The sequence below is a fragment of the Cucurbita pepo genome, chromosome LG13 (assembly GCF_002806865.2).
Source record: "Cucurbita pepo subsp. pepo cultivar mu-cu-16 chromosome LG13, ASM280686v2, whole genome shotgun sequence".
Taxonomy (NCBI): domain Eukaryota; kingdom Viridiplantae; phylum Streptophyta; class Magnoliopsida; order Cucurbitales; family Cucurbitaceae; genus Cucurbita; species Cucurbita pepo.
In genome coordinates, this window is record NC_036650.1 from 6,062,335 (window position 1) to 6,089,782 (window position 27,448).

General features: G+C 35.7%; 4 protein-coding genes and 1 long non-coding RNA gene across 8 annotated transcripts; 3 read left to right on the plus strand and 2 right to left on the minus strand.

Moving 5' to 3' along the window:
• Positions 1-564: 564 nt before the first annotated feature.
• On the plus strand, positions 565-6,672 carry LOC111808728 (beta-galactosidase 16-like). The gene is made up of 19 exons (XM_023694878.1): positions 565-1,061; positions 2,359-2,454; positions 2,542-2,654; positions 2,740-2,806; positions 2,925-3,017; positions 3,130-3,273; positions 3,366-3,460; positions 3,643-3,751; positions 3,859-3,943; positions 4,029-4,147; positions 4,332-4,493; positions 4,584-4,765; positions 4,887-4,978; positions 5,057-5,166; positions 5,255-5,347; positions 5,464-5,568; positions 5,662-5,807; positions 5,896-6,247; positions 6,357-6,672. The coding sequence occupies exons 1-19, from the start codon at positions 873-875 to the stop codon at positions 6,465-6,467; spliced, it is 2,463 nt and encodes an 820-aa protein (XP_023550646.1). The 5' UTR covers positions 565-872; the 3' UTR covers positions 6,468-6,672.
• On the minus strand, positions 6,492-8,539 carry LOC111808729 (N-glycosylase/DNA lyase OGG1). 3 transcript variants are annotated; one of them, XR_002817113.1, is made up of 5 exons: positions 7,564-8,537; positions 7,249-7,459; positions 6,928-7,156; positions 6,756-6,847; positions 6,492-6,592 (listed from the first exon to the last, which is right to left on the minus strand). XR_002817113.1 is itself a non-coding variant. In XM_023694880.1 (4 exons), the coding sequence occupies exons 1-4, from the start codon at positions 8,325-8,327 to the stop codon at positions 6,834-6,836; spliced, it is 1,218 nt and encodes a 405-aa protein (XP_023550648.1). In that variant the 5' UTR covers positions 8,328-8,537; the 3' UTR covers positions 6,601-6,833. The 3 variants fall into 3 exon arrangements, 2 of the variants coding, with proteins under 2 accessions (XP_023550647.1, XP_023550648.1); XM_023694880.1 differs by lacking the exon at positions 6,492-6,592 and having other exon boundaries at positions 6,601-6,847; XM_023694879.1 differs by lacking the exon at positions 6,492-6,592 and having other exon boundaries at positions 6,600-7,156; positions 7,564-8,539.
• Positions 8,540-12,289: 3,750 nt separating this feature from the next.
• LOC111808394 (cyclin-A1-1-like) lies at positions 12,290-15,419 on the plus strand. Of its 2 annotated transcripts, none has more exons than XM_023694330.1 (8): positions 12,290-12,719; positions 13,399-13,762; positions 13,846-13,982; positions 14,068-14,294; positions 14,380-14,532; positions 14,611-14,797; positions 14,894-15,028; positions 15,115-15,419. In XM_023694330.1, the coding sequence occupies exons 1-8, from the start codon at positions 12,504-12,506 to the stop codon at positions 15,184-15,186; spliced, it is 1,491 nt and encodes a 496-aa protein (XP_023550098.1). In that variant the 5' UTR covers positions 12,290-12,503; the 3' UTR covers positions 15,187-15,419. The 2 variants fall into 2 exon arrangements, with proteins under 2 accessions (XP_023550098.1, XP_023550099.1); XM_023694331.1 differs by having other exon boundaries at positions 12,290-12,715; positions 13,398-13,762.
• A 211-nt stretch (positions 15,420-15,630) lies between these two features.
• LOC111808393 lies at positions 15,631-17,897 on the minus strand. The gene has a single exon (XM_023694329.1). The coding sequence runs from the start codon at positions 17,859-17,861 to the stop codon at positions 15,750-15,752; it is 2,112 nt and encodes a 703-aa protein (XP_023550097.1). The 5' UTR covers positions 17,862-17,897; the 3' UTR covers positions 15,631-15,749.
• A 1,598-nt stretch (positions 17,898-19,495) lies between these two features.
• Positions 19,496-21,603, plus strand: LOC111808395. Its single transcript, XR_002817063.1, has 3 exons — positions 19,496-19,755; positions 19,987-20,206; positions 20,819-21,603. It is a non-coding gene; the product is annotated as an uncharacterized LOC111808395 (long non-coding RNA).
• Positions 21,604-27,448: the final 5,845 nt, after the last annotated feature.

Genomic DNA, 27,448 nt, shown 5'->3' on the forward strand with positions numbered 1-27,448 from the left:
AACCAATGTGGGATCTCACGATCCGCTTCCATTAAGGCCAGCGTCTTCGTTGGCACAGAACCTAGTGTCTGGCTTTGATATAATTTTAACAACTTAAACCCACCCTACTAACAGATATCATTCACCGCTTCGAAGCTTGAGTTGTTACACGAGGGACAAAAATTAAAAATTTAATCTACATTATTGACTAGATTCACTTCTAATTTCAAATAATTTATCGTAAAAAATATATATATATATATATATCATAATAGTCTCAAAGCGTGTGAATGCTTGGAAGCGTGGCGCGTGGCTTTTACGTTTGAATAAGTTGCTTAATTTTGTTTTATCTCTCTCACGTGACTCAAGTGACGAGCTTCCGCTACCATTGGGTCCGGGTCAGGGTCCACTTTTTTTTTTTTTTTTTTTTTTTTTTTTCTTTTATACTTAATTTACATGCTTACCCACAAACTTACTCTATTTTCATTTCCCCCCCGTTATTTATCCATAATTCTCTTAAAGTACCGACAAAACTATTTAATAGTCCCCCGACGTACCATTGAAATCCGGAAATTCCAGTTCGACTCGAATCCGCCAACTTCTTCTTCTTCTTCTTCTTCTTCTTCTTCTTTTGTTTATTTATTTATTTGTTTATTTTAAATTAATTGACAGCCAGTTATGAAGGCGCTGTATAAAATCAAGAGAGACGCCTCGTTTTTTACGCAGAAAATTGGTATATGAAATTCGCCTCTGACAGATCCAGACGAATTTGTATATTGCTTTCGAGAATGAGGAGTGAGAGAGAAGTAGAATTCTAGTGTTGATATAGAAGGAAGCGGCATTTCTCTGATTCAGCCGTGAACAGCCTTGGAAGAGAGGAAGGTTCGGAATCAATGGCGAAATCGGAGTACGGCACCATCCGATTACTCTGTGTTTCTGCTTTGGTATTCACGGCGGCGTTATTACACTGCGTCCTCGGCGGCAACGACGGTGTAAGTTACGATGGAAGATCCTTAATCGTCAATGGCGAACACAAGCTTTTATTCTCTGGCTCTATTCACTATCCGCGGAGCACTCCGGATGTAAGTTCGATTTCTTACTTTCTTCATCCATCTCTGATCTCCTGTGATAATTCCGATGATTTCTGTTTCTAATTTGAGTTTAAGAATCATGGCGGCCGAATTTTCACTGTTTCAATTTTTTTGGCGGGAAAACGATTTTTCTATGGATCATCCATTTCGCATTGCTGTGCAATAGGTGTTAGGTTAGTTCAAAAAGAGAAACAAAATGCGGTTTGTTGTCTAGCGTTTAGGCGAAGTACATAGCCATAGTGGTTCATCATTCACGTTTGCTCATTCTTTTCAATCTACTTTTCTAAAATGGAATTTCTGTGTCTTTTCCCCCCTCATTTTCAGAAACGGTGTTTTGATTAATAAAACTTCCCGCCAATAAATGAAGTGAATTACTGTTTACGGTAGTATTCAATTTCTTAGATTAAATTTTACTTAATTAAGGAATAAATTATTTTGGAATTTCTATTTTGTTTCAGTGATAGAATCGGAACTAAAAGAATTATGAGATTAATTATGAATGTTGCGTTTCTAGAAAAGCATGATACGTGATTTGTGTTCAGTTTTTTAATAAGGTCTATTATTATTACTATTAAATATGAAATATAGTGATTTTTTTTTTTAGTGATGTTGGGATTGACGATTATATTAATAGTTTTTAAACAAAAATATATTTAGTTTCTAATTTTTTAATACCGTCTCATTAAGTTACGGTAATTCGAAATATATATATATATATATATATATATATTATCATTATTGCATAAAAATATATTATAATTTGTTATGTTACATTATCTGTTAATTTTTTTTTTTTTTTTTTGTAATCAACATTACACAAAATTTGTATTATATTGTTATATATAATTAAAAAAATTCAACATAAAATTAAATAAAGAGTGGTTAGTTTAATAAAGTTATTTTTTAAAAAATAAATAAAGTTGAAGTTTTAAGTTAAATTTTAATTACAAAAATAAAAAAATAAAAAAAATATACTTTTTATTTTTTCTTTTTTTAAAACATTGTTTGAAAGTGAACGAAATCAAGCCCGCCATAGAAAAACCCAACAAAAAGTATTCAAGAATCATGTGATTCGGGTCACCGCTCAATGGACGAATGGAAAATCTCCACATGAAATTCAAATCAGCCGTGAACATGGCTATGACGAATCGGCTAGAAAAAGGCTGGGTCCCATTGTAGTTCAATTGGGCACGCGTCAACCCGTAAACCCGCAACATTTTTTTACGTGTGCTTCAGTGTTGGAAAGAGTTTGAATTATAATGATGGGTTTCGTTAATTTGTTGTGCAGATGTGGCCTTCTTTGATTGCCAAAGCAAAGGAAGGTGGAATTGATGTTATACAAACCTATGTCTTCTGGAACGTGCACGAACCCCATCAAGGAAGGGTAATTCAATCTCTCTGCTCTCTGTAGATCTCTAAAAGATAGATGATAGATATGACATGAACTTTGTAAAAAAATTTGTTTTTTCAGTATGAATTTAGTGGAAGACGCGACATAGTAAAATTCGTTAAGGAAATACAAGCGCAAGGATTATATGCTTGCCTTAGGATTGGACCCTTCATTGAGGCGGAATGGAATTATGGGTAATAACATATGAAACTTTTTCTCACAGTTATTCCTTTATAAATAACCATTTCTTGGTCATTGTCTTAACTTTCTGATATACAGTGGTCTACCGTTTTGGTTACATGATGTTCCAGAAATTGTTTATCGATATGATAATGAACCATTCAAGGTGCGTTAAAGTATTGATGATATTAAATTTATAGTAATTCATGAACTTTTAGCTTTTGAATTATGATAACCTAAGTGAAAGTTATGTTTTCACGGTCACCCTGCACCTTCAATGATAGTTTTACATGCAAAACTTCACCACCAAGATAGTGAACATGATGAAATCCGAAGGCTTATATGCTTCACAAGGAGGGCCAATCATACTTTCACAGGTTTGAAGCTATGGGCCATACCAACACTGAATGTTTTTCTAATTTATGTTCCATTGTTTTTTTTTTTTTTTTCTTTTAACACTTCTAAGAGAACACATCGATGGAGTTGCAGATTGAGAATGAATACACGTTGGTGGAGGCAGCCTTTCGTGAGAAGGGACCGCCTTATGTTCGATGGGCAGCAGACATGGCTGTTAGCCTTCAGACTGGTGTGCCATGGAGCATGTGCAAGCAAAATGATGCACCTGACCCTGTGGTACGTATGTAAAAAAAACTTCAACCATACATTAATTTTCCTCTCTCTGTCTACGTTTTCATTTCTTATATTGCTCATATATTAACTCGTAGATAAATACGTGTAACGGGATGAGATGTGGAGAAACGTTCCCAGGACCAAACTCACCTAATAAGCCATCTATGTGGACTGAGAATTGGACTAGTTTGTAAGTTTTGCCATTGCTTGTATCCAAATATTTTGCATTTCTTTTTTCACAAAAATGGAAGGAAAATGTGTTTTTCCTTGGAATGTTATGGAAATTGTTAATTACCTTAATACCAGATTGAAATTTTGTTGTTTAATGATCGATAACTTTTTCCTTGGGATTTTGGGGGCTCGGAATTACAGCTATCAAACTTATGGTGACGAACCGTATATAAGATCAGCAGAGGAGATTACATTTCATGTTGCTCTTTTCATTGCTGCAAAGAATGGAACCTATATCAACTATTATATGGTATTGATATAAATCTCTCTCAATTTTTTTATGTGTTCGTACGAACCTAACAAAAGATGTACACATGTTTCATTTAAACCGCAACCATTGTTCATTTTTTCATCTAGTATCATGGAGGAACCAACTTTGGAAGATCAGCCTCTGCATTCATGATCACAGGTTACTATGATCAAGCCCCCCTAGACGAATACGGTATGATATTTTTTAAAACTATAGCTCAACGGTTGGTTTGAATTTTGCATCAACTGAGTAACTGTTTACCACATTCGTACTGAAGGTTTAATTAGGGAACCAAAATGGGGTCATCTTAAAGAATTACATGCTGCAATTAAGCTATGCTCCAAGCCTTTGCTCACCGGAACAAAATCCAACTTCTCACTGGGCAAATCTCTAGAAGTAAGGTTTATCATGTTAATAACATCATTCTATGCAATAAAAAGCTGTTTCTACCGTCCAAGATGGAAATGGAATATCGTATACAATGAATGTAATGATAACTTGATAAGAATGAAAATGATCACTTATTGAGGTTGTAATTCTAGGAAATTGTAGACAATTGCTCATCCGTCTTGTTTGGTAGGCTATTGTATTCAAAACGGAGTCCGGAGAATGTGCTGCCTTTTTGGTGAATAAGGGAGCTACAGACACGAATGTCCTCTTTCAAGGTGTTACTTACGAGTTACCTCTGAGTTCCATCAGCATCTTACCAGATTGTAAAAATGTGGCCTTCAATACTAGAAGGGTAAGATTTACACCGATAACTAGCAGGAAGTTTTTTGCATAAGTTTTCTTTTTCTACATCAATTTCAACCATTGAAATATGTATGATTAGGTAAGCGTGCAATATAATACGAGATCAATGAAGATAGTACAAAGGTTTGACTCATCTGAAGAATGGCAAGAGTTCAGGGAATTCATACCTAGCTTTGATGATACCGGTTTAAGAACTAACGAGTTATTAGAGCATACGAATACTACAAAAGATAGTTCGGATTATCTTTGGTACACTTTAAGGTAAATTATAAGTTAGCAATCACGCGGCTGAGGTTAATCTTGAATAATTCAAATAATAGTTGGAAGTCAGAAGGAACAAGTTCGCTTTCTATTGCTTGCCACTAATGGTTGTGAAATGCAGGATTGAAGCGGATTCTCCTGACTCTCAACAAACACTAAAAGTGGATTCGCTAGCTCATGCCATGCATGCATTTGTCAATGGGCTTTATGCAGGCTAGTCTTATCTTCCTTTGTATGGTTAAAAGCTCGATCAAATCACAATATCGAGAATTTCACTATTGATGTTTATAGGCTCCGCCCACGGAACTTACAAAGAAAAAGGTTTCTCTCTGGAGAATAATATTACGTTGAGAAATGGCATCAACAACATCTCATTGCTCAGTGTGATGGTTGGTTTACCTGTACGAATCTTCTTACCTTCCCTTCCATGGTTGATGCATATTAATTTTGCATTTCACCTTAGCGAATTCTAATAGCTATAATGTGAAGGATTCTGGGGCATTTCTTGAGAGGCGAGTTGCAGGACTGCGAAGAGTGAGGATTCAAGGCGAGGATTTCTCCGCGCAACCTTGGGGATACAAGGTTCTTTAATTTTTAAACTCATAATATGAGTTCATACACTTGAAGCCGATGTAATATTCTTAAAAAAATATACGTACATGTATTTTTGTCGGTTTTTCTGAACAATTTTTCCATAGGTTGGCCTATCAGGAGAGCAATCGCAAATATTTTTAGACAATGGGTCAAGTAATGTTCAGTGGAGCAGGTTAGGAGACTCTTCCCAGCCGCTCACATGGTACAAGGTACTACCAACAATCAATTTTTAGACCATTTGCATAGCAACTATCCTGAATTCAGTGTTCATTAACTGACCTTTGTCGTCATTAATTGGGCAGACTCAGTTCGATGCACCTCCTGGTGATGACCCAATTGCACTGAACCTTGGTTCCATGGGGAAGGGTGCAGTTTGGGTTAACGGCTGGGGTATTGGCCGATACTGGGTCTCCTTCCTCACCCCAACAGGGGAGCCTTCACAGAAATGGTAAACAGTTTATTCAGATCTTAATATCTGGTGTTATATTATACCTCACCTTTGAAAATTCCTTCCATATTCTCTCCTTTGAATCCAGGTATAATGTTCCACGTTCCTTCCTCAAGCCGACTGGGAACCTGTTGGTCATTTTGGAAGAAGAAACAGGAAGCCCAGTTGGGATATCTTTGGATTCTGTTTCAATTAGCAAAACATGTGGGCAAGTGTCTGAATCACATTATCCTCTGGTAGCTTCATGGATGAGTGCAAAGAAACAGAGGGCAAGTAGAACAAAGAACAAAAGTAGAAGGCCTAAGGTCCGATTAAGCTGCCCTACTAACAAGAACATCTCCAAAATCTTATTTGCAAGCTTTGGGACACCGTCTGGTGACTGTCAAAGCTACGCTGTTGGAATGTGTCACTCGCCAAACTCCAGAGCCATTGTAGAACATGTGAGTAATTTCCTGAAACGCATTAGCATTCTATAAAGAGATTTGTATCTTGCATTAAATAAAAGGTATTCCAGACGACGACTCACATGGAAGCTTTGTGATGTTTCAGGCGTGTCTAGGGAGGACTAAATGCGTGATTCCAATCTCGAATCGGAACTTTAGAGGCGATCCATGTCCGTTTGTCACCAAAACACTGTTGGTTGATGCACAATGCACATAAATGATGGAAGATGTCTAGCATGAATGAAGCACATGGCAAGATAATTCACAGTAGCTTTCAATAGATACATAGCTTTAGCAATAATCATCTCCATGATCACAGCTTATTTCATTCTTTTAGGAGTCCTAGAAACAATCATGCAATACTTCAATTATTAATTGATTCATGTCAAGGATCAACAATGAAATGAAACCACAGTTCTCTAGTCACAGAAAATTAATCTCCTTTTAACTAGATCACATTTAGTAGAAGGCTGGATTGTAGGACTTCCCCAAACATGGGGATTACATTTTGAATTCTTCCTCCAGGAGAATACGTCAACGAGCCAAAGCAAACCCGAACGAATTTCAAGAGCTATGCCAACACCTATGGATCTTGCTCTACAACAAATCGGAATTTACATGAATGCCAAAAGCCTGAGACCAACTTAATATAGCTATTCATATTGATCTATATTTACCAGTATGTGCCTTTTCTATCTGCTCCTTTGTAGTTTTTTTCCTTTTGGTATTCTCAAGACTTGCAGGTAAGAGGGCCTTCTGTTGAGGCAAATCAGCGACGAAGAGCAGAGTTTGAGCCCATCCAGCATATTTTCCATACTTGTTGACAAATGCCTCAGCCACACGATTGCAAAGCTTTGGCGTTAGACGTGCACCAGCAAGCTCAGGAACAAGGTACCTAGTAGCAATCTTTTCATCACATACAAGAATAAACTTAAATCAATTTAGTTCATATGAAAGAACTTGAATCAATTTAGTTCATATGAAAAGGGATATAGTACCTGCCAGACGTGTGTGTCAACAGGAATGGCATGGTGCTGATCGAGAGAGAAGAGAGCAACACAAGCTGCTACCTTTGGACCCACGCCCGGTAAAGCTGTAAGTGCTTCAATCACTTCTTCGAGAGCCAAATCACGAAGAGACAGAAGCCATTCTGCACCTCCCCCAGGTTTGGCTTTTAGTTCTTTCACAGTGCCAATTATGTATTTAGCCCTGCTTATTCACATTATGCTATCAATAAAAGTGTTCCCATCCCCACAGATAGAGCTAGCGATTGATTTCTTAGATCAAATTAGTATTGGAATGGAGAGATTTACCTGTAACCAAAGCCTGCCTCTCTAAGCTCAGCCTCAGAGACCAAGGATAGCCTCTCCAAAGAGGGAAATTCATGGAAATCAAAGCCTCCAATTTGACCCAAGTAGTTCCCAAGTGATGAGATGTAATCCACCATTTTGGTGATTCTCCCAATGTTGTTATTAGAAGAACACAAAAACTGAATCAAACACTCGAGTGGGTCTTGCCTGAGAACTCGAGCCCCCTCCAAATGGCGCGACAAGACATCGAATCTTGGATCAGCCGCCGAGAAGACCTCCCAAATGGCACTTAGGGAGATACTGGCGTTAAGGAAATCAAGCAAGGCCAATCTGGCGGCGGCGGCGGAGGAGGAGGTAGAACAAGAGTGAAGGCAATATGAAACGTCGCCATTTGGGAGATGGGTGAGAGAGATAAGATGAGGCCCAACAACGCCGGTGAAGTGAAGGGGGCTGGTTTGTTTCCAGCGGAAGGTTTGGCCGGTGGGGAAAGTGAGAGGCAAAGAGAGGTCTGATTTGGTGAGATTTAGAGAGACCCAGTTGGAGGATGCTGCGGATGCGGGGGATACGAGGTGGGTTAGGGTTTTGCTTCGATCGTTGGATGAGTGGCGGAGGGACGCGGTGGTGGGCTTTGAATGGAAGAGTTGAGGGGTCGGAGGAGACGGCGGCAATGACGGTGGCGATGGCGATGGCTTGGCGGAGGGAGTGGAGGGAGGGGTGGGTCTGAGCCTCTTCGCCATTAGACGGTGTCTCAATGAAAATGCAGGCATTTGGGGGGTTGGTAAGTGGCGCTTCCGTTAAAATATTGACCACCAACGACCAGACTGAACGGTCAACAGTTTGAATTCTCGAGTAAGCATCAAGATCTTATCCGTACTTTTGTTGGTCTAAATTATGTTAAATATGTTATTGAGTTCAATACCTATGTAAATAGAAGTAAAAAATATTAATACAATCAACACAAATAAAAGTAAAAATAATCAACTCAGTTATGCTGAAGTTAATTAAATAATTTATATTTGAGGCCGGAGTAACGAGAGTCTATCTCGCATTTGCATCCTTTCCAAATAAGCGGTTGAGATCTTGGTTGTTCAAATTGACGGTCCAGATCCTTTGTCCTTGAACCAACGATTGCGTGCAGAAATATGGCCTTGAACCATCCATTATCTCGTGGAGCCCAAAATCACTAAGTTGTTATGTGTTCGTTCCGCAGTTCGTTTCAGTATTATTACTTTGTTCTTCCATTCTATTAAGTTTTTGTGATTCAAGTTATCAGTTTAGCTTGAATCGATTGGATGAACATGAACTAGTTCGAAGCACCAGGAAAATTTTCGATCGAGATCGAACTAGTTTCTTCGGAAGATTCTTTTCGGTGAAGGTTAAATCGGCGGACGTTCTTATAACTTGTTCAACACGCTTCTATGGTGAGTACTTTCGTTGAACATTTATTTATTTGATTCTTCATCGCAGTGCCAAACAAATATATGATAGTCAGTTTGCATCGGTTGCGATTTTGTTTGAGGTAGTATCAGTTGTGAACTTGCAAATTAGCTCTATTTTAGAAATGATGATAAGTTTCTTTTTACCGGCTTCAAAGTGTGAAGATAGTTTGTGAAAATAGATGTAGGAGTAAAAAACCATAAAGATTGCACTAACTAATAAAATTGGAGATTTGGGAGAATATTCGACACGAAACTCACTCGAAAATGACAAAACTCATATGAAAGAAGAAGAAGATTTCAGTGTGTTTGTTAACTATTTTAAGGGTAATGATCGAGCTGTGTCAGACAAAAACTAACGAGAAGTTTTGGAATTGATTACTTTAACGAAGAAGTTTAAATTTTATATACCGATATCGAAAAATTCTCAGCTGTGAACATTATTTTCTTGGCCGAATTATACTTCTCCTAACAGGATCTCTTTATACAACTTAGCCATCTCTTTCTTAGAAGTATTTTTTAATTTTTAATTATACATTAACTCATTAAGTAAAACTTTTGAATTTAATGGTTTACTTTAATCGTGTATTGATTTTTCTCTCTCTCTATTTTTATGGTATTTAAATTAAATTTATTAGAGATGGTTTTGTGTCAAGTCTCATAAATACTACGGGTCTATATCCATTTTAAAAGGCATTTTCAAAGACATCTTGAAAAGGGGTAGGCTCATTCGATTGGCGTAGCCATGTAGTGTCGAGGATTGTTGGGAATGAGTCATACCTTGGCTAGTTTAGGGAATGATCATGAGTTTATAAGTAAAGGAATACATCTCCAGTATGAGACTTTCTAGGGAAACCCAAAACAAAACCAATAAGAACTTATGCTCAAAGTGGACAATATTATACCATTACGGAGATCAGTGCTTTCTAACACGTAGTACGCTGGAGATCTTACTATTAGGTTTTTTCACTCCTGATATTTTGGTTTATTTATTCTTTTTTGTTCTTGAAAAATCCATTTTTTAAGGGGAGGAAAAAAAAAATAATAAAGAACGAAAGTTAATGAGAAAATTAATTAAGAATAGCGGAGTGTTTATGACAATCAGCTTTACACAAAATTAATTGCCCGTCTACACAATTAGAGGTAGACCTCACAAAATATTATTAATAAAAGACAATAGTAAATAGTTCTAAGATTTTTTTGGGTAATGTAACAGAGGATGAGACTTTGCCATCTTTACCGAAAATATCTCTAAAATTTTGAAATTTTTTTGGTATGAGCTTATTAGGGGAGAAAAACCAGCCAACCACAACCATTAGCTTCAGCCAACTTATAAGGGTTGGCTAGCCATGGTTGACTCATATAGGTTAGCTCACTACCTAAGAATAACTAGTTTGTGTGACTTTTATTATGAATCACGAACCTCCACAATAGTATGATATTGTCCTCTTTGAGTATCACCTCTCATGGTTTATAAACCCATGATCAACTTTTTAATTAGCCGATGTGGGACTCCTCTCCCTTTGATAACCAACCCACTTAAACGAGTCATGCCATTTGAGTCTTAAACCCTCTCGTAGAATTTTGGACATGATCTTACCTAGCTTGAAAAGGATAACAACAACAACGACACAAAACATGCACGAGCCTAAATTCCCCAACAACCACCAAGCTGGAAGGATTTAAGTAGCGGTTGCTGTGTCACTCAGTGTCAACACATTGGACCAATCACAACCAGCATTATCCGTAGATTAAGCGATATTGTTTTTTTTTTTTTTTAATGAAAAAAGAAAAAATATAAAATAAAAACAGTTTCCCATTTGAATTCAAAATTCAAAGCTACTAAAATTTGAATTAGCATTGGTGTCACTGCTCCTGAGTTCGAAACCCAATGAACAACAAAAGTCCAAACTTATAACAAAATATTGAAACATATAAGACAATTAGCCCTTATTTATTTATTTTTAATGGGTTTTCTATATCTAATTATAAATAATTTTACTACCAAAATAAAGAAACTTGTCTAACGTTAACCAAGTAAATGTTTTTTTATTTTGTTATGGGANAAAAAAAAAAAAAAAAAAAAAAAAAAAAAAAAAAAAAAAAAAAAAAAAAAAAAAAAATCTATAATTAATTGCATAAGGACAAAATGGGAAAATTTAAAATTCAAGGACAAAAAAGTAAATCAACTTTGTATTTAGTCCTTTTTTTTTTAAGAGTCCATCTAAATATAATTTAATAAATATTTTCTTCATTATTTTAAACGTTTATAATTTTATTTTTTACTTCTACAGAACTAAAAAATCAAATTAATTTGAATAAAATCTTCTATATATTTTTTTTAAAAACAAAAAACACATTTTAAAATAATTGTTCTTTTCCTTTCCTCTTGAAATTTGTGTAAAAATTGCCCTTTTTAACCTTTTCAAGTATGCCCTAATTTTAACCTTTTTATGAATATTTTAATCTTAAATTTGAAAGAAGCCTATTGCTCAATTATATTCCATAACTAGTTCAATAAATGCATAACTTAATTATTTTATTTAATTAAAAAAAATAAAGAAAAATATATAATAATCAATTTAAAAATATATTTTTTGCCAATGGAATAAAATACCATATATTTTGCTTACAAATAAAGTAATAAATCATAATTTGATCTTTGACTTATTTTTTGTTTCAACTTTAATAAGATTTTATTTCATAATTTCCATAAATGCGTGACTAACCTAATCTTATTTTTTATTAAAATTAAAAAAAAATAATTAAAAAAAAAATAAAAACAACAAAATTTTCTCTCTCTTGCAGCGTAGGAGAGAGAAAGAGAAATGGATGCGTTCAGTGACCGTTTTGAATTCAAATTCAAATAAACTTGAATTCTAATCTGACAGCACTGTGACTTACCAATGTTGCAAAAAGGCCCCCACACAGTCCGACAACCCCAAGATGTAAAGGCAATGGGAAGCGACAGATGGCGGTATTCGATTTGTCTGTGATGCTTCATACGAAACCCGCAGGCGATGTTAAGTAGACTAAATGGGCCCCGCCTCCGATGTCGAGTACTAACGAATACCGAGAGGCGAATCGACGGTCAGGATGTGCCGGAATTCAAAATCATAAAAATTCCGCGCCCTAAAGCAAAAGAAAACTGTAATTAAAACCCCCCTTTATTATAAATCACACTTCCCATCTTGCTCACGTTCGATAACGCTCTCTTCTTCTTCTTCTTCTTCTTCTTCATTTTTCTCTCTGTTTCTGATCTTCAAAATCAATATCCATCAATCAAATTTCCAAGAATTTCAACTCTTTTTTGTTCTTTTCCCCAATTTTTTTTGTTCTTTTGGTGTTTAATTTTTGATTCTTTGCTTTCTTGGCGTTTCTCTCTTACGCCAAGAAGGTTTTGAAGTTGGAATTGAAGAGAAATTTGTGCGAATTTATTAGTCTTTTTTTTTTGAATTTGACTCTTAAATTCTCAACTGCGTTCGATCCGATCCGATCCGATTCGCCATGTCCGCTCATAATCGCCGCCCGTCGTTTTCGTCGTCGACGTCGTCGTCGTTGGCTAAACGACAAGCGTCGTCGGCCTCGTCGTCCGATAATGTCGGAAAGGTTGTGGCAGTTCCGCCACACTTGGCGAAGAAGCGAGCGCCACTCGGTAACCTAACGAATCTCAAGAGTGTGTCTCATACTGCTGCTAAAAGCTCTGTTCCGCCTGCTATTATGGTACTTAATTACTTGCAAAGGAGTCTTGATGATTTTTGTTCTATGGTTTCTTTTCATTTGTGGGAGTTCATGTTTTTGTTTCAGTAGGGTTTGATTTTTAGGTTATTTTCTTAAGGGAGTTTCTGAAATGAACTGCATATTATTGGGATTGTTCAACGATGCTTTAAATTGCTTGAGACAGAGTGATAATGGATGAAAAATGTCCCCTGTTTTTTTGTAGCTCACTTTTCTGGGCTGTCTGGATCATACCCAAAACTTGTACAGAGTTTTCTTATTATATCCTTGTTAATCAAAGAACTTAGCAATCTGAGCTTAAAATTATGGGCAGATTCTTAACAAGAAGGGGTCTAGATTCTAGATTCCTGAAACAATTTTATATTCAACATATCACTTATCAGTCTTTTTGGGTAGCTTAGGAAACACTATACTGATTTTTTATCAGTGTTAACATGTTCTTGTAGCTGTGTTTGTTTCCTTTCGAAGCAACAAGTACGAGAATTGAAAAACATTTTTGATGTCGTTATATAAAATGTTTTTTTTTACGAAGTTCTTGGATTTACAATTTGGATATCATTGTGGGTCAACCCTTTTCTTTAGTGTATGACAGCAGCATGTGCCTCTTTGTTTGTTTAAATCCAATGATTCTAAAGCATTCCTAAATGAATTTTCATATTTGCAGGTGCCTTGTGCAACCAAAGCTGTCAAGGCAAGGAAGAGTTCCCCTGCTAGAACTCGCATTGCTAACTTGCCGGCGGCGGCTCATACAGCTACATTGATTGATGTCAAAACGACGAATTCAATTGTCCCTAGCAATGTTCCAGCAATCTCAAGAACTGATGCCACCGCCGTCTCTAGTAGTATGGATGTCTCTCCGACTAAATCAGATGGAGTGTCACTTTCCTTAGATGAAACTATGTCTACTTGTGATTCTTTTAAGAGTCCTGACGTTGAGTACATGGACAATACTGATGTCCCAGCCGTTGATTCCGTTGAGAGGAAAACTAAAGCCAGTCTCTGCATTTCAGGTCACCCACCAATTAAAGGTGAGTTCATGGATAAGTTTTTGAGAGTTGCAGCATCTGCTAGTGTTCTTAATTGATTATATTTTGCTTGGTTCCCTTTGTAGGTAGCATATGCAATAGAGATGCACTTGCAGAAATGGAAACAGATAGCGATATCATTGATGTTGATACCGATTTCATGGATCCCCAGCAATGTGCTACAATTGCTTGTGATATTTACAAGCACTTGCGAGCATCTGAGGTGATGAACTTCTTCTTTAGTAAAAAGTTTAAAATTCTACCATTACATATTTGTTCTTAATTGTTTAATGTTGTTGTTGGTTCAGGCTAAGAAAAGGCCTTCTACAGATTTCATGGAGAAAATTCAGAAGGATGTAAATTCAAATATGCGTGCCATACTGATTGATTGGCTTGTGGAGGTAGCAGAAGAGTATAGGCTTGTGCCAGATACTTTATATTTGACAGTGAACTACATCGATCGATACCTATCGGGAAACTCGATGGATCGACAACGATTACAGTTGCTTGGTGTTGCTTGCATGATGATTGCTTCGTAAGAATTCTCAATACCCCATTAATGATTGGTTGTTGATTTTGATAGTCTGATGTTAAGTAGTAAGTTTGTGTTGTTCTTCCAGAAAATATGAAGAGATCTGTGCACCTCAAGTGGAAGAATTTTGTTACATAACTGATAACACCTACTTCAAAGAAGAGGTATTGCAAATGGAATCTTCTGTCTTGAATTACTTGAAGTTTGAAATGACAGCTCCAACACCGAAATGTTTCTTAAGGTAAAGTCAGTGATTGTGATGTTGGCAATGTTTTTTTGTTCAATGAACTCGTAATTCTGATATATCGATTCGTCATAGGCGATTTGTTCGAGCTGCTCAAGGGTCCACCGATGAGGTTTCGTCGATGCAGCTGGAATGCTTGTCCAACTTCCTAGCTGAATTATCTCTTTTGGAATACAGTATGCTATGCTACGCACCGTCGCTCGTAGCTGCGTCGGCGATCTTCTTGGCGAAGTTCATACTTGTTCCAACCAAAAGACCATGGGTATGATGAGAATCATGTATGTTCTTTGTTACAGAACTCCAACAAACCAATTATACTTATAGAGTATGTATGCTGTTGTTGTGATCTTTGGTACAGAACTCGACCTTGCAGCATTATACACATTATCAGCCATCCGACCTTGTCGAGTGCGTCAAGGATTTACATCGCCTCTGCTGTAACGCCCACAATTCTAGCTTACCAGCCATCAGAGAGAAATACAGCCAGCATAAGGTGAGCATAGTCTTATGATATTAAGTGTTCATTTGATCTTGTAATGTTCTTATACTGACTGATATTTTGATGGCTTTTTGCCTCAGTACAAGCACGTGGCGAAGAAGTATTGCCCTCCGACGATACCGCCCGAGTTTTTCCAGACTCAAACACAGTAGATTTGTACTCCAATGGCGGCTCTGTTGGATTAGTAGCAGCCTGACTTAGCAGCAGCAATTAGAGACTAGAACAAGACTAGAGAGAGACATAAAATACTCCCTTTGTAAGCTTTTGAATGTAGCCATAGCCAATGCCACTGGTTTTTCTACATAATGTCGTTGGGATCTCGGCGGTTTGTTGTAACGTTGTAGCAAATTACTGAATACCAAAATGCTGAGATTTGTACAAAAAAGTGTTCATATGTTGTGAATTGTCGGGAGGGAGTCCGACGTCGGCTAATTAAGGAAAGATCATGAGTTTGTAACTAAAAAATACATCTCTATGAGACCTTTTAGTCTAGAAACAAAGCCATGAAAATTTATGTTCAAAGTGAACAATATCATATCATCGTGCACGTTCGTGATTCCTCGCATGCGGCTAAACTGAAAAGGGCAACTCAGAAATGTCTAAACATTAAAAGCACAGCCATTATTTTTATACCAATATCTCAATTATATTTATATATTACATGAGTGTACATGCTAATATGGGCTTTTGGGTTTCGGATGGCCCAGTGACACCATTATGGGCTGCATCGAGGCCCGGTTAAGTCGGGCTTAATTTCATTCTGGGCCTTGTTCTTTTGATTCAGCCAGTGACAATCTTCAAAGCCACAGGGTTCCACGTCATATGAGTTCTGAACGTTGACAGGGCTGATGTAACGTGGGCTCCACGTGGGGGTCCCATCCTCGTAGGAGTTATGAGTCAGCCTCTGAAGATCGGAGCCGTCCATTTTGATGGTGTAGATCTCACCATAGGGTTGATAGTGATGTGGGTTCGAAATTGGCTCCGCAGATATCCCCGCGTTGTCCGTAGTGAACACTAGAACCTTCCCGTCCGGACTCCAATTCGGGTGGTTCGCTCGACCCGCCGAACCGCTTTGAAACAGCTTCCTCAACCCGGTTCCGTTTGGGTGGATCAAGAACAGATCGAAACTTCCGGCACCGGGATTGTGCCGGTCCGATGCAAATGCAATCCAATCGCCGTCTGGCGACCAACTGCACATCGTATCCGTCCACTGGCCCTCTGTAAGCCGGTGAAGTTCTTTGCTCTCGCCTTCGACGGCGTCCATTATGTACAGGTTCTTATAGCCCGATCGTCCCGACCGGAAAACGATCCATTTCCCGTCGGGGGACGGCGATGGGAAGGCGTTGTTTTCACCGTTCTTCGTCAGCTTCTTGATAGAACTCTCGTCATCATCCACGTTGACTGAAATGATATCCACCTGAGAACTCAACGGCGCAAAATCGGGACCGGCGCTGGTGTATACTACACCTTCCCGCACTGGATCCCATGCCGTTGAGAACGCCGCGCCGGGGTAAACCTTCTGTTGATTTGAACCGTCCCGATTGATGACGTATAATCCGGGAAAGTTCACGAAAGCTATACGGTCACCTGCAGGCGAAAAAGAGGGAAAAGAACCGTCGATTCTGAACAAGGATAAATTAGAAACAGGGCTACGAACGTTCTCTAAGAACAGGGTATTGCTTTTTCTTCCATTGCTGTCGCCCCTGCACTTGTGGTAACCGATACGAGTCCCGTCGGCGGAGATGAACGGATTGAAATGGTGAGAATTAGGTGAAACCGCTTTTGTCAGCTCCTTGAATTCTCCGGTGACGAGATTGAACAACTCTATGTGGCGGAAAGACGAATCGGGTCTTCTCGTCGCGACAGCGATGAGGTTTTTGTTGGCTGGAGATGTGGCCGGAGTGAACACGTGCAAACCAGGTGGAGTGAGTCGTTCGATTATCACTGAATCGGTAGAAATTTCTCCATCACTCGGGAGAATCGCTCTGTATATACTCAGCCACTGGTCATCGCCTCTCCGGTGAAAATAAAGAGTCGAATCGTCGGCCCAACACGGCCAGCCACCATGTTCGACGACCTTAACGCGACGAGTTCCGTCGCGAGTAAGGAAGATGTATATATCGGTGCTTAGTTCCTCAACTTCGCCGGCCCAGCCCTTCTCGCCGTAGGAAGCTACAGCCGTCCAAACTCCCGACGGAGAAACAGAAGGGCTAAAATCAGCGATTCCATAGGGCGTCAATCGCCGAGTTGTACCCGATCTTAAACTCCTTGAGTACACCGCCGCCCAACTCGTTCTGGACTCGCCAGGGTCCTCGTGAGTCGACACATACACCAAATAATCGCCGCTTAAACTCGGCCGATCTTTGAAGGAAACCCTAACTTCGTTCTTCTGCTCATCATCCAAAAGGGGAATTTGCAGTCGATGAGGAATCTCGAGCGCCGACCGGCGTCTAGCACTAAATCCGGTACCACCGTAAATCGCATCGTAGAAGATTCTGGAGATTCCGTTTCTCTCTGTGACATAAACGAGTTCCAAATCCGGCCGTAAGGACTGTGATTGGTTCGTTAAAAGAGAGAGAATCGAACATGACGACGACGACGAAGGGAAATAGCCATTGAAATTGACGGATTCGCCATCGGTGATTAGGGTTTCATCCGCTGCAGAAGGGGACCTGTTTTCATCGGCCGGGAGGGTAAAGACATCGAAGGCATAGACGGACCTGCCAAGGGTGGTAAATACTATGCTGTTACTACCGGTAGCCGCCGCCGACGACGGCGGAAGGAGAGAAGAAAACTGGAGAAGGAAACAGAGGAAAACCAGAGGCATGGTGGTAGTGAAGTCAGTTAGAGACTGGAAGGCGCGGAAAATCGCAATGATATGGTACTGTCACCTGTGGTGGAAATAGGGGACACGTTGGCAGATAAGTGGGTCCTACTTATTTAGCATTTTGTGAACGTGGCAACGTCGGATTGGGTCTGGGACACGTTGACAGATAAGTGGGTCCTACTTATGCTGTATTCTACGCTGCGATAAGTTGGGGTTTTCCTAGATGGATTATATTTGATGGCTTGCTTACATTTCTTGTGGCTTTGGTCTTGTGGTCTATGCTTTTGGAGATTCAGTGCATTACGTCGTCATCAATGTATTCAACTCTTCGTATCGGAGATCGAATGCTCGTCGAGAAGGTAAATGTCTTGAGTTCCTTTGGTTTCAAGTTGAGTTTTGGATATATCAATCAAATTATGAATCGACTTTGGTTTCTTCTGTTTTTCTGAGATGAATTTTGAAATTTAGGGTTCGAGAAAGTTTTAGGTGTATTTTTGTGCTTGTGGATTGAGATTTTAGCGTTGTTATGATGAAGCTTGATCGATTCAAGCTTCAAAATTATGTTTCGGTTATTTCTTATTCGAAGAAAGTAGATGAATCGTATATAAAATCTTTGATAATTTCTTGTTAGTAGCTATTTCATATCAAAGGAGAAAGAATCGAACGTCTTGGAAACAATATGCACATGAACAAGCCAACAAATTTTGATCTCAGTAGTTAAGATGCAGGGATTATTTTCACCTTGATAAGCTTTACAAGACAAGTAGTTGCCTGCCATTTTTTGACCCCTAAAAACTCGTCTTGAACAGTCTGATATAAACTGAAGTAACATAGCTTTAACCTAGGGGTCTCTGGAGCTAGGAGAAAAAAGTAGATGGCCTTTAGGAGAACAAGTTCAGACTCCATATTGTTCATATCCTATGAAATGTTAGTGTCAAAAGCCTGTTAAGGATACGAACTTCTACAATGATATGATATTGTCCACTTTGAGTATAAGCTCTCGTGGCTTTACTTTTGATTTCTTCGAAAGGCCTCGTACCAATGGAGATAATGTTCCCTACTTTTAAGTCCATGATCCTACTCTTAATTAGCCAATATGGGATTGTTATGAGTTGCATTAGGCCCCTTATTACATCAGGCATTATAACCTTCTGAGACCGGACGCACGTTAGTTTACGAATGACTAACCTACATATCTTCTACCTCAACAGTTTTTCTCTAACATGATCTTGTTGGAAATATGGTGTGCTATAAATCTGGATGCAGAGAAGAGAACGTCGTTGTAAAGAGAGTTGTTGCACAATCCAGAGACATGGTTGAGGTATGGAAGACCCTTCTTATATTAATGCTATGCAACTAACAAATATTGTCTACTTTAACTCATTACGTATCACCGTCAACTTCACAGTTTTAAAACGCGTCTGCTAGGGAGAGGTTTCCACTCTTATAAGGAATGCTTCGTTCTCCTCTCAAACCGATGTAGGAACTCACAATCCACCTCCCTTGGGGCCCAACGTCCTCGCTAGCACACCGCTTGATGCTTGACTATGATACCATTTGTAATAGCCCAAGTCTACCGCTAGTAGATATTGTCTGTTTTGGCCTGTTATGTATCATCATCAGCCTCACGGTTTTAAAACGCATATGTTGGAGTGAGGTTTTCACACCTTCATAAGAAATGTTTCGTTCCCCTCTCCAACCGATGTGGGAACTCACAGTCCATTTTTTGTACGCTAATAAATGTATACTCATAGCTACCCCTAACAGGTGGCTCTAGCAGTGGGGAATTGGGATGCTTGGTGTATCTAAGGTCCTAGGCTCAAGCACGTACAGAAGATTGCTATCTCTTAGAGCTGGTATTGGTAGGGTTCAAGCCTCTCAGGGATTGGTTCGGGTGAGCTATGAGCATAATGCAAGAAATGGAACTCCACAGTACTCTAGTTATAAAAGAAAATATAGATTAGTAGTTTTATGTATAACTGGTTCTCATTTTAATTAGTCACTAATTGCTTCTAATCTCATCGATTCCCTAAATGCTTTTCTGGATATTGCACAATGTTCCCGGTTTTATGCTTTTCTGGATATTGCACAATGTTCCCGGTTTTTAACGGAAGGTCATAAACAGTTGACGATGGAGGACCAGAGAGGAGTACTTTACTTGTGTGCCCCAGAAATATCAATTTGTAGCTAAAGAATCGTAGTGTTAAAGCTAAAGAAACTACACATTCATATGGTTCTTATCCAACACCTTCCAAGTATATGAGGGATGCCTCTATTATGTCAATGGAATTGATCAGGATGAAAGCTTCTTAGCAGAGCGGCCAGCATATACCACAAAGGCAACTGTGAGTTTTGTTCAAACTCTACTTTCTTTTTTCATTGCACTGCATCATCCTGCAAATTTTTATCACAGCAATAAGACTTCTAAAGCACATCCTTAGAGACTTTATAGTCAAACCGAAATCTTCAGGGCGATTTGATTATGCATGATGAACCCATGTTCTTGACCAACTATCTCTAAATTCATGGCATCGATTTTTCTCGCAGCTAACTCGATAACATTCTGCTCAGTTATTGGAATTAGACTTACTTACCCCCTGACTAAAATCATACTAGTTTCCTACTGAATGGGACGTTGAGTTTTTAGTTTGTACTTAGTTTTGCTTGTTCATAACTGGCAGCAAGTTTCAGAAGGCCGTTAACATTCTTGTCAGTTATTGGAATTAGACTTAGTTACACCCCCTAACTACAATTCTACTAGTTTCCTGCTGAATGCGACATCGAGTTTCTAGTTTGTACTTAGTTTTGCTTGTTCTTAACTGGTTATTGGAATTAGACTTACTTACCCCCCCGACTAAAATCATATTAGTTTCCTATTGAATGCGACGTCGAGTTTCTAGTTTGTTCTTAGTCGAGTTTCTAGTTTGTACTTAGTTTTTCTTGTCCTGAACTGGCAGCAAGTTCCAGAAGGCCATGTTTACGTGTCGAGCAACAACCGCAACAACAGCTACGACTCTCATATTTGGTTAGTCTTATTAACTTCATGTTATATTATGTATGTTTGCTGGTTGTTGGTTGGTTCTGATATATAGTTTGCTGTTAATTCTTCAAGGAAAAAGGCTATTTCATTTAAGTTTAAACAGAAAAATTTCTCTCCCAACTTCATTGCCATTTTTCTTCTACTTTTTGTCATCAAGAACACATCATTGGGAGCTACCTCTGTTCTTGCCCCCCAAAAATAAAATGGTTATTAAATAGGACTATGGAGCTTTTTTTTTTTTATCAATATAAAACTAATTTTTTATAAAATAGAAATGTTTTTAAACAGGGAATAAAATAGTAAGTGATTATTACTACCTTTTAAAATATGTTATTACTGAGGAATAGGTTAAAAAAGATATTTTGCAAAAATTGAAATAATAAGAATATCACATCCATTTAAGGCGCTATAGAGCTTGTTTCTGCCCAAATCTGAAAAAGCCCAATTTGAAAGCCCAATTTGAAAAGCCCATTAGGCATTACCATTTGCACGAAGGCATTGGGCTAAATGGATTAGTTGATCCCAGCCATTTTGACCTTTCTTTTTTTAATCTTTAAATATTCTTCATTTTTAACTTCTTTCCCTTTTAATTCAAATGTCTCTCAATCCCTTATGTATTATCTGATCCGATTGTAAGAAATTATGTTAACGGTAAATCTTTTTAACATTAATGAATGAATCTTTGTGTTCTATGAGTTAAAATAGGCTCATTGGAAATGATCCGTTTACAACTGACATCAGTCGATGGGGATGAAATTCAAACCTATCATCAACAACTTATATCAAGATTTGTTTACACTCCTAGAATTTGCAATATGGATACGCATAACTTAATTAGTCATGCGAAAACGAGTAGCAGCTTTGACATGTCACATCACTTCAATATGATTATACATAATGTAGCGTATTATGCAAAGACAATGAGTTCTATTAGTATTTAGGATAAGGAATGCCTATATGGATATTCAAGGCGGTACGTTTCAAGGGATGACATGTGATGATGATGTGTGAAGATAGTCAATGTCGTGTAGCAATTGGTGAAATATATTATAGGTAACAAAAACATCATCCCATTCAATTATTTGATTTGGATATATATTTATTAGGGCTACAGAGACTTTAATAAATAACAATAAGGACAAAGCACTTAATTGTACCAAGAGACATACAGACAGTTAAATTATTAATATTCAGATAAGATAGCGGCAGTTGACTTTACAACAAATATATTCGAAATTGACCCCACCTCACCCCGTCTGAGGTTGACATTTTTCTTATAATAATGGAGATATATAAATATTGTTTTTTTTTATATGATAATATTTAGTTTAAAAATTTTACTTTTAAATTTGTTAGATTGTTTTTTAATTTATATTATTTTGTTTCTTGTCCTTTTATTATTTAGAAAGTCCATTTCCGTCCTTCAATTTTTTAAAAAATAAATAATGATTTCAAACAGGTAGATTAGCGTACTATAATAAACATTATATTATTCTCGAGTATGATACAAGCGAATGTGACAAAATAATAATAAAGAACAAAAAAAAATAATTATTTTGAAAATTAGAAACTTATAAATATTAAAATAAAACTAAAACTATATTTTATTTTTAGAAATTTCATTGAAGAAAACAATTAATAATGCATAAACTATAGACAATTAAATGTTTAAATTTAAAACTTATTTCAATTATTTCCACCCCTTAAAATATTTTATTCCAACACGACTTTATTATTAAAAAAAATATAAAAAAATAAAAAAAATCCAACGAATTAAAATTATTTAATTTTCCAATGATTGGTATTCCAATTGCCAACGATGAGAAATGCCTTGTTTCTTTCACACTATCAAAATAATATATATATTTTTTTCCCTTCTCAAAACATTATTTATTTAAAAAAATATTGGTTCCCTTTTAAATAAATAAATATATTTTGACCGAAAAGTGGACATGAAAATTTGAATTTCTTTTTAGGACAATTTTTTTAATGGGGGCAATAGAGTAAAATTATTATTTTGCAGCACAAAAAAAACATGCCAGGGTTGATAAAGTAATTTCCTTTTATTTTATTCTTCAATAAATAATTTTTTTTTGGGTCCCAAATCTTTTCCATATATAATACTTAGCTCAACTTATAAAAAAAAAGTCAAACTTTTGATCTAAGTTAATAATTAAATTATTGAGTATGCATCGTCACCCGTTAATGAGATACTAACATTCAACGGAGAAAACAATAACTTATTAAAAAAATAAATTAATCTATTTTAAATTAATCACACGAGTCATGTTAGGTTAGTTGTCATTTGTCATATATATTTTTAAACATTCGTAAGCACTAATGTTAGGATGAAATGTATACGAGCCACACCTGCAATATTAACTTTTAGGTACAGATACGATGTAATACTAACCATTTAAGCTTTGCTATATCGAGATTTAGTTGACTTTGGTCAACTAGCATGTGTTAACCATTCGACTTTTTAGTGTCAATAACTTGGAGTTGAGTAGCTTCCTTGGCAGTGGATCAAGCCCGAGTATTCCTAAATACCAAAAATGTCAAGCCACCGAATCTTCCATCAAATAGTCGTATATTCATCTTACTCTTAACTAAATCAACTCATCATCATCGAAATACACTGCTCAGGATCACACCATAATTACATCTTCTAAAGCTTTCCACTGTTTGTTTGTTACTCGAGAATTCTATTAACATGGCTAAATTAGGGGGACGATTTTGATACCAGTTATTAGAATATAATTAAAATAAATATAATAGGATATTGTAAAATAATAAATAACATAGAATTTGTAACATAAACCACAAATTCATAAAGTTGAGAATTTAACCTAATCTACAACTAATGACCAGAAATATTCTTATAGCTTATGAATATATTAATTCATCAAATATTTAATTATAATTTAATTTCATGAAAGCTTTTTTTTTTTTTTTTTAATTTAAATTTTTTTTTTAAAATCATTAATTAAATAATATTTTTAAGTCTCCACCGAGAAAATTCGCAAATAATGGAACCTATAACAGTCCAACAACCACACAAAATAAGACTAATTATATATATATATATATATATATATATATTATTCTCAAAGTATATTTTTTAAAAAGGTTTTGTTAATTTAATATTCAACGCAAAAATCCCGTCTCCAGATTTGGCTTTATTTTCATGGTCGACATGTCGTTTTATAGTTTATCAATTTTTTTAAATCCAATTTATTGTTAAATCTAAAAAATTATTTATATCTAACCCTAAAAATAATTTGTAAATATTAATTAAATGTTTAAAAATAAATAAGTAGATATTTTACCAATTAAATTTTAATAAATTAGATTTATTATTTATTTATTACAAAATTTACCATTTGAATACTATAATTAAAAGTGATTTTTTTAAAAAAATTTAATTAATTTTTTTTATTATTATGGCTAAATTAATAAAAATACTTATAAACTTTATTATTTGTCTAGAAAAAATATTATTTTAAAACTTTCAAAATTTCAACTATACCCCTAATTTTTTTTTTATAAAAAATCTAAAAAAGACTTTAATTTTAAAAATAAAATTAACATATTTTACCTTTATGAAAAAGAAAATGCTTTCGACATCTCATATATTATTTTCAAACTTTTTAATATTACTGTTGAAAATTCATTCGAATTTTTTAAACGTGGGTAAAAATATTTTTGAATTTTTATTTAAAAATGTTTTAAAATAAACTATTCTTTTACCGTGCTACTCAAATTGGCATTTAAAATAAATGAATAAATGAAATTACTTTGGAATCTATTTGTAATGCACTAAATTAGTGGGGGGTCGAAATGGCAAACAAACTTTCTAATTCACTGTGCTAAACAACAAAATGCTAACTAGGGTTACAATGTTAACCCAAATATTTAAAGCCTTAATTAATAAATTAATGATTTAAAAAAGTATCTTATTGGATTCTTTCACCATGAAAAGACCTAATGCTAACCACCAACAATTTTTAGCGATAAATTTGAATATTGGAGATTCGCCACGTGTACACCAAAATTTTAATTGTGACCCCACACCCATTAACCCCTATTACTTTATTAATTAATTACTTTAACCCAAAGTCTTCCCTTTGACCCAATAATTTTAAATTATTATACTTCAATAACATATTTATCGTAAATTATTCATTTCTTAATTATTTAAATTCATAATAATAATAGTTTTGTTTTCTCTCATCATTTTTTCGTNATATATATATATATATATATATATATATATATATATATATATAACATTTTTACGTATTTTACCAAAGAAAATGACAAGTTAAATCAAGAAAAAGATCTAACAACGTGTTTGGGTGTAGTACATGTGTGATATCATCTCAGCACCAACCACGACTTTTGCCTACCTACCAATAAACGCACTTCAAACGTAAAAAAAAAATGTAATAATTTATCATTTATCATTTATCGTATTTATTAATTTTTTAAATCATATTTTTATTTATTTATTTATTTANAGATAGGTTCATCAATAGCAAAAAAATAATAATAATAATAAAAAAGTTCAAGATTCTTTCATCTTTCAATTTATTATTAAGAAATTATGAATAATAAATAAATATCGATAAATATTCCTTCAGAAAAGCGAAATTGGGTAAGATAGAGCAAATATATACGGTATCTTATTCTATTACGAAAAGTGGGAATTTGACTATTCAAAATACTCACGGTTTCTATTTATTTCATTTTGATCCGCTAAATTTAATATGAGCTTTTAAAGAACTAAAATAATGTACGCAAAGTTTAGAGGACGTTAAAATATCATGATTAAATATTTGCTTCGAATTGAGGTAACGAGTAATGTGACCCGACAACAGTGAGGTGGCAAATCAATTATTCGGGTTAATCTATCCTAGCTAAGGCACCAGGTCACATGAGTTGACTTAATTTTGTCGAGATGTTGACTAAGGCTAACATGCTCTAACCAAAGGTGAATTGCTGCTTGAGCTGACTTATTCTAGTTGAGATGGTGGGTCTCATGGCTCAAGTGATTTGTCTTATCAAAGCTGACTTGTAAGAAAGATACTTAGTATCGATGGAGCGTTGTGCCCGATACTCTCTAATGCTTAAGTCAATGCTTTGACTGAAATGGTATCAAGATAAGCTCGTACAATATTCCATACCTTATATGAATTTAATAAGTCTCTTATATTATCATTTTTTTCTCACCATGCCTCGGTCATAACCAAACATGATGACAATAAGAAATAAGAAAATGAGGGATATATACCTAAACTCGGTTAGTACGAAGTCCGATAGGCTAGATATGTCAACTCTTCAAGAAACCACACCAAAAGATTTGTCCTTTATTCGTTCACTTCACATAGGTCTAAGGGGGACAACATGTGGAGAGCGGGTCCATGGGCATTTAATCCTACCCAATACCTATAACAATTATAGTGTTATAGGGTTCGAGTGACCCTTGAAGATTGCCATGGGACTTCTATTACCTAATTTACCCATCTTTTCCGTATTCTCGAGTAACTTCTTTGTCAATCTCTCTAATTATTAAGTTATTTATAAATATTATAATTTTTTTTTAATCTTTGAGTGAATTATTTTGTTCCACTCAATACATTTAAAAATAAGAAAATTACCAAAAAAAGAAAGAATTTTTTTGGTAAATCCTTATTTTTTAAGGATTAAATCCACTGTTTTTCCCACTTTTGGAATTTTTTAAAAGTGGGAATATGATTCCCATTATGAACCTATGGGAATTTACTTACATGGGCAATAATTATTAATTACTTTTCACATACAGTAAAAATATAATAATAATAATAATAATAATAATAATAATAATAATAATAATAATAATAATAATAATAATAATATATATATGCAATTAATTAATGATGGAAGGAGACGGCTTAAAATTTAAAAATAAAAAATAAATTAAATAGACTTTTCACCTTGTAAATAAAATAAAATATACTATTAATCAGTAAAAAAATATTAAATATTTAAGATATATCCATAACTAATATATTTTCCTGAGATACATTATTCTTATTTAAAATTATATTGTATTAAGATTCTAAATCGATAGATTCTTAGATGCGAGCTTTTGACTTGATCAACGGGTTTTAGCATGGTCGGTGACACTTTCTAAATTTCTTTTTGTATACATAAGGTCGGTAGCACTTTCTAAACTCGTTTTCTTAAACCGACCTGATTTAACTTTATTGACTTGTTCTTTAAAAAAAGAGAAAAGATAATTAGTGATTTAAATTATATAACGGTCGGTCGTTGATTGATATATAAGTATGTTAGTAGGCGAGTAGAGAATTTGAATATCTGATCTTTTGTTTGAAGTTACATATTCTATGTCTGATGTTGGCCGTCCAAAACGAGCTTTTTAAAGGAATCTATTCTTTTACGTAAGAGAATACCTTCTAATTTTGGATAAATCCCATATTCCCCGACCATTCTTAATATTCTTTGGTTAAAACTAAAGAAATAAATTATTACCAGGGGTTGGGTT

Excerpts from the sequence above, each read along its gene's own strand:
- LOC111808729 (XM_023694879.1), bottom strand. The coding sequence starts at position 8,327 with ATGCCTGCATTTTCATTGAGACACCGTCTAATGGCGAAGAGGCTCAGA. Across the intron at positions 7,460-7,563 it reads GAGGCAGGCTTTGGTTACAG|GGCTAAATACATAATTGGCA; the intron begins GTAAATCTCTCC and ends GTGAATAAGCAG. Across the intron at positions 7,157-7,248 it reads TTGACACACACGTCTGGCAG|ATTGCTACTAGGTACCTTGT; the intron begins GTACTATATCCC and ends TGTGATGAAAAG.
- LOC111808394 (XM_023694330.1), top strand. The coding sequence starts at position 12,504 with ATGTCCGCTCATAATCGCCGCCCGTCGTTTTCGTCGTCGACGTCGTCG. Across the intron at positions 14,798-14,893 it reads TTCCAACCAAAAGACCATGG|AACTCGACCTTGCAGCATTA; the intron begins GTATGATGAGAA and ends TCTTTGGTACAG. Across the intron at positions 15,029-15,114 it reads AGAAATACAGCCAGCATAAG|TACAAGCACGTGGCGAAGAA; the intron begins GTGAGCATAGTC and ends TTTTTGCCTCAG.
- LOC111808393 (XM_023694329.1), bottom strand. The coding sequence starts at position 17,861 with ATGCCTCTGGTTTTCCTCTGTTTCCTTCTCCAGTTTTCTTCTCTCCTT.
- LOC111808728 (XM_023694878.1), top strand. The coding sequence starts at position 873 with ATGGCGAAATCGGAGTACGGCACCATCCGATTACTCTGTGTTTCTGCT. Across the intron at positions 4,494-4,583 it reads TGGCCTTCAATACTAGAAGG|GTAAGCGTGCAATATAATAC; the intron begins GTAAGATTTACA and ends ATGTATGATTAG. Across the intron at positions 5,167-5,254 it reads GTGTGATGGTTGGTTTACCT|GATTCTGGGGCATTTCTTGA; the intron begins GTACGAATCTTC and ends TATAATGTGAAG.